The sequence below is a fragment of the Sesamum indicum genome, linkage group LG1 (assembly GCF_000512975.1).
Source record: "Sesamum indicum cultivar Zhongzhi No. 13 linkage group LG1, S_indicum_v1.0, whole genome shotgun sequence".
In the NCBI taxonomy this organism is placed as follows: domain Eukaryota; kingdom Viridiplantae; phylum Streptophyta; class Magnoliopsida; order Lamiales; family Pedaliaceae; genus Sesamum; species Sesamum indicum.
The window spans coordinates 8,748,664-8,757,161 of NC_026145.1; the positions used below are offsets into that span (position 1 = coordinate 8,748,664).

At 37.3% G+C, this 8,498-nt stretch overlaps 3 protein-coding genes across 5 annotated transcripts in view; 2 read left to right on the forward strand and 1 right to left on the reverse strand.

Moving 5' to 3' along the window:
* LOC105159500 (protein LOW PSII ACCUMULATION 3, chloroplastic) lies at nucleotides 244-4,001 on the forward strand. The gene is made up of 9 exons (XM_011076583.2): nucleotides 244-469; nucleotides 632-814; nucleotides 1,501-1,548; nucleotides 1,659-1,698; nucleotides 1,803-1,903; nucleotides 2,547-2,739; nucleotides 2,835-2,933; nucleotides 3,527-3,644; nucleotides 3,726-4,001. Exons 1-9 carry the CDS (start codon nucleotides 401-403, stop codon nucleotides 3,844-3,846), a joined length of 972 nt encoding a protein of 323 aa, XP_011074885.1. The 5' UTR covers nucleotides 244-400; the 3' UTR covers nucleotides 3,847-4,001.
* LOC105159521 (UDP-glycosyltransferase 73B4-like) lies at nucleotides 4,496-6,386 on the forward strand. The gene has a single exon (XM_011076616.2). The coding sequence runs from the start codon at nucleotides 4,814-4,816 to the stop codon at nucleotides 6,293-6,295; it is 1,482 nt and encodes a 493-aa protein (XP_011074918.1). The 5' UTR covers nucleotides 4,496-4,813; the 3' UTR covers nucleotides 6,296-6,386.
* The window catches only part of LOC105159508 (protein ENHANCED DISEASE RESISTANCE 2), an 11,947-nt gene continuing 9,861 nt past the window's right edge, over nucleotides 6,413-8,498 (reverse strand). For 2 of the 3 annotated variants that reach the window (XM_020693450.1, XM_020693452.1), the window contains 3 exons: nucleotides 8,415-8,476; nucleotides 8,209-8,253; nucleotides 8,059-8,128 (listed from right to left, as the gene is read on the reverse strand). In XM_020693450.1, the coding sequence (XP_020549109.1) occupies nucleotides 8,074-8,128; nucleotides 8,209-8,253; nucleotides 8,415-8,476 (162 nt within the window). In that variant the 3' untranslated portion in view covers nucleotides 8,059-8,073. Of the gene's footprint in view, nucleotides 6,699-7,332; nucleotides 7,435-7,563; nucleotides 7,660-7,987; nucleotides 8,129-8,208; nucleotides 8,254-8,414 lie in introns of those variants that run through there. The other variant, XM_011076602.2, reaches the window with a different exon arrangement.

The window sequence follows — 8,498 nt, forward strand, 5'->3', positions numbered from 1 at the left end:
ATAATACAAAATTATTATATAACAATGTTAATTAAGGGGTACAATAAAAAAATTATGTAATTCTTTTTATTAAAATCAGTATTTTTTTTAAAAATCTTAATTTTTGAGGATATGTAAATATAATTTTGAATTATTTTTTAAAAAAATTGTAATTTTATATTTTTATATAGGAGGTATCGCGTAATTAATAATTACGAACATCCCAAGTTGAAATAAAGTTGCTGGTGAAGACAAACAAAAAACGATAGATAGAATCCGAAAGAAACTGAGACAAGGGCCAATCATTACCACCAGAATTCCACTTCAAATATTTATCACGAAACCAAAGCCACACACATATGACAAAATTAACCATTAATTCTAGTCCCTTCAGCTCCCAATCTTTCAATTGGATTTCAAAATGCCGTTACTGAGTTCCTCATCAGTTTCTCGTTTTCCAGTTCTCTGCCCCTCTCCTTCAAAACCACAGGTTACTAATTTTCTGGTTTCAAAACCTTTCATGTTTCTTTTCAAGTAATCAAGAGGACTACTGCAATTCTTGTCAAGAAAGTTATTTTTGCTTTCAACTTATGTTTAATGTGTTCTGCTGTTTGTCTGTTTCCTTTGAGTTTCTGGGTTCAACATTATGCAGGGCCTTACTTACAGAGGATTAGGGATTGAGAAACAGAAAAATGTTTGTAGTCAAAGAACAGTTTTGACTGGATTTTCTTCAAGAAATCTTGGTTTCGTGATTAGTGCTGCTGGTGGGAAGAGTGGTTCATCCGTAGAGTATGATGTGCCGTTTCCAAGTGATTACACACAACTTCTTCAGCAAGTAAGTTCTTCTTTATGCACATTTGATTCACAGAATTTGACATTGTAAGTCTTTTCTTGGTGGTTGGGCATATCTTTTTCAGGACTAGAACCTATTCCAACATAGCAACTAGTTGATGATTTCTGAAGTAAATTCTGATCAGGGTGATCCCACTCTATGTAATCTTGGAAAATAAGAAATAATGTGAACTTCTTACGGACATTTTTCAACAGTATATGGACAGGTGGAAGCTGTTTGTGGTTCTTTTTCCAACATGATGATCCAAGTCTCTGTAATTCACTTCAGCAAATCTTCTTTAGTTAACTTAGAAAAATGGGTACATTATGACTGGCTTCCTTGAGGTTTGCCATAATCAACAAATACCATGTTGTTGTGATAGCCTATTGTAGGGGTCGTTATTAGACGACCGTTATTCGTAATTATAACAAGCCTCAGGAGTTCCAAGTGTAATTTACCCTTAGAAAAATATATCAAAGGACAGAAAGTACTAATGGAGTCTATCCTGATCTATCAAGGTTCTTGAAGATGAATATTGCTATAAAGTTTCTGTACAGAGCTCGACACAACTTAACTCGTCCTTAGCTCTTGTTACGTTACACCTGTTTTTCATTCTGATGCAATGATGTGCATCATTGTAGTGGAAATATAACTAGTGATGAATCAAAGGGGCTTTTGATGATTAACAGGCTAAAGAAGCAACTGAATTGGCGATAAAGAACGACAAGCAGCTGATGGTGAGTCGATTTTCATCTTTTCTGTTTTCATCTCTTCTTTCCATTAATGACAGAAGAAGTAAACAAATTCAAAATTCTCAGAATTTGTGAGCAACAAGTTTCTGGCACAGGAAATTGAGTTTCCTACTGCTGGATTGGACTCTGTGCCAGGTCATCTTCACATGCACTGCTTCTTACCAGTACCACATGCCTAAGTAGCTTTGAAAGCTGTCTTATAATGTCATTTGACTGGAAAAACTTTCCTGTTTTATCAGGTGACGGTGAAGGTGGTATAGAAATGACAGGAAGCATGCAACTGATACGTGAGTTCTGTGACCTAGTCATCAGTCCGGAGAAATACACACGGACCAGAATAGTATGTCGTGAACTTTTCATATGTTTTACAAGGTTCCTAACAAAAATTAAGGTGTCAATTACTTTCTGCATAATATGTCCAGGGTATGGTTGTTCATAGTACGGTTGAGGGTTTGCTTTAAATTTCTCTCCAATCAACTATGAGGCAAAATTACACTTTTAGCTTCATAGGATAGGGGTTCGACACGTTTCGTCCTCTGCTTATGGGAATTGGGATTTTCTTTTGGGACTATTTTGAAAAGAAATCCCATAAGCGAGGACTAAAATTGTTGAGCTCCCTATCCTATGGAACAAAAATTGTAATTTCGCCAAACTATGTGGAACGGAACTTTCTACCTCCCACAATGCTTGTTTTTTACCTTAGTAATGAGAAAAAGGTTAAGAGGATTTGCAGCAGGTATTATGCTCCCAGAATGTGGGACCAACAGTAGAGGACAACATTTGCCTATATTTTCTGGAAAGGACAGAATCATGGACTAGAAATTACAAACTGTCCAGTAATATAATGTATTTAAGTTTCTTTGATATGTCTGTGTGATTGAGCTGATGGGCATGAATGATCAAAAGAAGATGAACTTTATTTTTTGGCATTTCATGTCAATCTTATCTGAACATGGCTACAAAGTTTATGGCAAATCTTGCAGTTTTTCCCTGAGGCAAGTGAAGTCACATTTGCAAGAAAATCAGTTTTCGGAGGATGTTCTTTGAAATTGGACTACTTAACAAAACCATCATTCTTTGAGGATTTTGGTTTTGTGTCCAAAGTTAAAATGGCAGATCGAGTGAAGCCAGAAGACGAACTTTTCATAGTTGGCTACCCATATTTTAACGTTAACGGTACCTGTCTGATTTCATCTGTGATGGTTCTTAAATGTGTTTCTCTCTTGTAAGAACTAGTTCTCATGGTTGTCTAATTCTTGTTTGCCACACAGAGATGCTTGTGGTGGAAGAACTCTATAAGGAAGCTGTGGTGAACACTTCACGCAAACTCATCATTTTCAACGGGGAACTTGACAGAATAAGATCTGGCTGTATCCTTTCTCTATTTACACTTACCGTTAAAAAAAGTGGAGTTTTTCCCCCCTATATTCTGGTATTAGGGGGCACATTATAATACTAGATGCAGTATGAATAAGGTTTAGTTCTTACTGTGTTGGTGAGGGCTGTGCTGAAATTACACTTTTCCTAAATAAAGTTCCAACATTACACCTGCATCCCCTCCCAAAAATTTACTAGTTACACCTGACCTCATTCGTTAGAGTTTGGACGAAACATGCTAAAGTTAGCAAAAGAATTACATAAATTTTTAATTTTGTATTTATTTCTTTATAAGTACAAAAATATAGATGAGAAATTTAAATGAAGAGCAAAATTGAAAATTATGTAATTTGAAAGTAAATATTTGCACTTTTCGTCCAAATCATAATGAAAGAGGGGGTGTAAATGGAGGAGTGTAAGTGGAATTTCAAAACGTTTTAGGGAAAAGTGTGGTTTCGTATCTTCAAAGAGGGTTCTAAACGTAATTAACCCAAAAGAAAACATAAGATTTCATGTGTGTAATTATGTTGTGTGAGAGAGAAGGTAATGAATTTTGTATCCATGACAAAGGTTGTTATGTTAAAAGACTATCCACCGTTTTTCTACCCAAAACTGGGAGCACTATCTCAGACATTTCTACCTAAGATGGAGACAGTGTATTACATTCACAACTTTAAAGGGAGAAACGCAGGTGTCCTCTTCAGGTAATCTATTTATTTATTTATTACATGTATATATATTAATGAGGAATAACCCAATAATGTTGTTGTTGTTGAAACATGCAGGTGTTACCCTGGACCCTGGAAAGTACTTAGAAAAGTGAGAAACAAATATTACAGTGTGCATGAACAGGAAGACATGCCATCACTCAAGCAAGTTGCCCTGGAAATTCTTCCATCCACATGACATTGTGTATGTACATACTGCATACACAGCCTTCTACTTATGTAAATCAAATGTTAATTTCTTTGGAATTCTATATTTTTTAATCTTAAATATGTCATGATATATATACAGTAATTAAATATTTGAAAGTCTGTCTTAGTACCCATTACATTATTTATGCAAAAACCTTAATATGGATTAGTAAAAGAATATGATATTAAATAGACATCAACAACAAAATCTCAGTAGCAATTAGATTATTTATACTAGTGTGTGTTGCACCCAATTCTGTATAATTAATTTAAAATTTGAATAATATAATTGTTATTTTTTTCAATATATACATATATATATATTTTAGTTAAATAATAAAAAGATATAAATAGTGAGAAGTTATTGAGAGAAGAGTGGGGGATAAAAGAACCGTGGAAGTTGAGTGAGAGAAAGAATTATAAATGAAAAGACGTTAAAATTTTTTAAATAATGAGGTATTTGTAATTATATTAATTTTTAGGAAAGTTAGTTGTACTCTACCCTAATTTAAAAAATAATAAAATAACAAATTAAAAAAACCTTGAGATATAAAAAAAAAGGTGCTTTTCAATTATAATAAGGTATATATATATATATATACAAATTTGAGATAAATAATAGAACAGTGAGTAAGTAAGAAGACCTTTTTAACACCCCATAAATCATAAATGCTTATGGCCGACCTCCACCTCCCAATTTATGAAAACTATACAAACGCGCTATTAAAATACCTCCATGATTGACATTATTGTTCATCCTTCTACTGCACTCATCTTTTCTATTATCCCCACTAGTCAAATCTTTTCCTTCTCAACCAAGTCTCCACTTATTCATTTATACTTCTTCACTCTTTCGTCACCTCTATTGCCCCTTGCTATAATATATATACTACTCTACCTCTGACTATATATTGTTATTACCAACCAGTGAAGAATACTAAGAGTGAGTTATCAGGATGGAAGCCGTTACTGATATCTTGGTGCTCCCATTTTTCGGTCAGGGCCACCTCTTCCCCTGCGTGGAGCTCTGCAAACACTTCTCTTCTTACAACTGCAGATCCCTTCTGATAATCCCTTCCCATCTTTCCTCATCCCTTCCCTCCAATCTCCGCCACTACCCTTTGGTTGAAGTGCTCCACATTCCTGCATCTTATTCACCTTTCCCACCTCCGGATATGCCTAAACGGGAATCGTCCAGGCCCCGACCTGGAGTTCACCATCATCAGGAGCTGGGGCTTGGGATTGAGTCTTTCCTTTCCGAGAGGTACGTGAATGCTCCGCCACCCGGATGTGTGGTGATGGACGTGATGATGAGCTGGAGCAAAGATATTTTCAGGAGAGCCAATGTACCCATTGTCTCCTTCTTCACTTCTGGTGCTTGTTCTACTGCTATGGAGCATGCGGCGTGGACAGCCCATGTAGATGATATGTTGCCTGATGATGAGATCCGAATACTATCCGGGTTGCCCGAAACCGTTGCCCTCAGTTATTCTGATCTTAAAAGGCGGGATCAACATCATGGTGGTGGTAAACCCCAACCGCACGGAGGAATGAACTTTGGCCCTCCGACACCAGGACAGCCCCCACGTTGGTTGGATGAGGCGGAAGGTTCCATCGCACTGTTAATCAACACGTGTGATGATCTGGAAGGCCCATTTCTCGAGTACCTAGCGGGTCAAATCCAGAAACCCGTTCTCGGGGTCGGGCCATTGTTGCCGGAGAAGTACTGGAAATCAACCAGTTCGGTTCTCCATGATCGGGACAGCAGACCCAGCCGTGAATCAAACTACACGGAGGATGAGGTTATCCAGTGGTTGGACTCGAAGCAAACTCGGTCCGTCATTTACGTGTCATTTGGTAGTGAGGTTGGACCAACCTTAGATGAGTATGATGAATTAGCAGACGCATTGGGAGAGTCGAATTGGCAATTCATATGGGTGATCCAACCCGGGTCTGGAAAGCCCGGGCCGCCAGCCAACTTCTTAGGTGGCAAACCCGTACCCAATGCTAGAGAAGAAGGCTACTATCCACAAGGTTTGCAAGAAAAGGTTGGGAATCGAGGGCTAATTATAAAGGGATGGGCGCCCCAATTGCTTATATTGGGTCACCCTTCAACGGGAGGATTCCTGTCGCACTCTGGGTGGAATTCTACGGTAGAGGCAATTGGGCGTGGGATCCCAATTCTGGCCTGGCCTATCCGGGGAGACCAATTTTATAATGCTAAATTGGTGGTTAAGCATCTGAAAGTCGGGCACATGGTTTCCGATGATCTATCAGAGATGGTGAAGAAGTGTGATATAATAAGAGGAATTGAGTTGGTTATGGGTGATGGAGAAGTTCATGATCGAGCTATTGCCTTGAGAAGCATATTTGAGGCTGGTTATCCGTCGAGTTCCACGGCTTCTTTGAAGGCGTTGATTGAGTTAATAAGCAAATAGTCCTGTTATTTTGCAACAGGGAGTGGTGGTTTGTAATCTTGTAATCCTTTGCCTATCAAAGAGAGTATAACAATATAAGTTGCTGGATTTACGCTGTAGGGCGTTACCTGAAACGAGTAAAGAACGAATACCTGCATTTCACTGCATTGAAGTCGATTCCATGAAAAATCATCTCTCTACATATATGGAGAGAAAGGAGATACAAAAATAAATAAAAATGAAGGCACCATGTACATTTGAACAATAATATTGCCTGTGTTATTGACAATTTTGCGAGTGGTCGTTATTCCACTCAACTTGAAGAATCTGTCTCCATCACCGGCACTATTGCTGACGATAATTCAATATGAGAAATTCGGACAGCACCAATTAGCCGCTCCGGCAATTCTTCGGTCGCGGTAGCCTGAACAGTTGAAACAAGTTAAAAGCATATCTTAAGTAGAGTTTTCCATTAACATCAAGCTGAAAAACTATAAAGATTGTTCTTTAGAGGTCTTGTGAAGTTCACATCATAATGCCACAGATTTGCAAGTAAATTAAACATAGGCAATGATGTTTCAATAACATTTGTCCTGAATATACCAGTAACTAGAAGATGTTTTCTTTTTCTCTAACATAAGAATTTCTAGGTAAAAATGGTTAGTTACATTACATCTATTTCCTGAGGAATGGGCGCTAACACTCGCTTCGCTGGGCATCAATAGATATTACACTGTAATTGTCAGTCTCCAAGAAGAGGGTTTGGGAGTTTAACATGCCTCAGGAGAGGTTGTCGTCCATAAGCACACGCATCACATAACGTTACCACTTGAATGTTAGCATGTCGGCATCTACGGAAGACATTTGTAATACTGTTGTTTGTATTCTTTATATTTCCTTTCAAGATTACATATAGGTCCTCAACAATATTGCAGATGAATTAAAAACCAAAAATCTTACCTAGTTATAAACTTATCAAAATCTAGACTGGATAACTTTTCTTTTCCGATACAGTTAACATTTGATAAATGAGAAAACATCAGTTAAGGTACAAGTACCTGAACAAGAAATGCCATCTCAACAACAAGTGTTGTAATCACGCCAATTACAAGCCCCAGCACTCCATTTGCCACAGTGGAAGAACCAATATCAACATCTATCTACGGAAAATAAGGAACACCCAGAAAAAGTATGGCGATCTAAGTTAAAGTAGGTAACTAACATGACCATTGGTCTAAGCAAGTTTAAGCATATTGGATATTTGAAATCAACACTAAATATTGTCTTACTTCCAAGTAATTGAGACCACGGATATAGTTGCAATCAACTGCTTTTCCTAGTAAACAAGGGGTGCTTCCAACACTCTGGCGTACAATCCAAGAGCCCTATATGATTGATCAAAGTAATTAATTTGTCAAACTCAGAACAGGATATATGTTGAGAAGACGAAGGAAGCAATGGTTATCTCTGTAGGGAATTATCAGTTTTTTTGGGTAGATCAATTACATTAAACCCGAGAAATTTACTTCAAGATTTGTAGGATAGGCCACAAAGAGAAGTACAAAGTGATTCTCTGAAGAATCTTCCAGTGAAACCTAATAAGATCTAAAGATGGACATTAAGAATTCCCCTCTGCCCAACTACAAATTGGTCACAGTTTGTAAGGGGAGGGATTATTTCAGTGCCTGATTTTGGGAAGTTTAATCTAGATACCTTTGGTACTGATGGAATAAGCTTGAGTCTGCTATTGCGGAACTCATCATCCCCATCAACAAATCGTTGCAAGAGAGATCCCGGTACTAATCTCTTAGCAACAAAATAGAAAACCATGCTGTAGTGTGTCGATCCAGGTACCTAGGACAATGCAAATTTTATCCATATTCAGGTACCATATAAAATATCTAGAAATGAAATCAGCCATATAATCAACTCACCTGTAGATTAAAAACAATAGAGAAATATCCTCTATCTGATGCAACCTAAAGAGAAAACACACAGAAGATTCTGATGAAACTATTAGAAACTAATCAAAATGTAATGATTAATTCTGAAAAACATGTACAACAGGACCAAAAAAAAAACAAACAAACAGAAAGCTCACTAACTTAAAGAAATGCAGTCAACATTAGAAAAAACTTACTTGTGCTGCACAACCACTACGCCTGGCAACATGATCCATTCGTTTTGTATCTTTGAACCAGTCTACGGCAACAAGATTCATAAG

Bases quoted from the DNA above. Each gene is read 5' to 3' on its own strand.
- LOC105159521 (XM_011076616.2), top strand. From the start codon at position 4,814: ATGGAAGCCGTTACTGATATCTTGGTGCTCCCATTTTTCGGTCAGGGC.
- LOC105159500 (XM_011076583.2), top strand. From the start codon at position 401: ATGCCGTTACTGAGTTCCTCATCAGTTTCTCGTTTTCCAGTTCTCTGC. The intron at 2,740-2,834 runs GTACCTGTCTGA...TTTGCCACACAG, and splicing joins CCCATATTTTAACGTTAACG to AGATGCTTGTGGTGGAAGAA. The intron at 3,645-3,725 runs GTAATCTATTTA...TGAAACATGCAG, and splicing joins AACGCAGGTGTCCTCTTCAG to GTGTTACCCTGGACCCTGGA.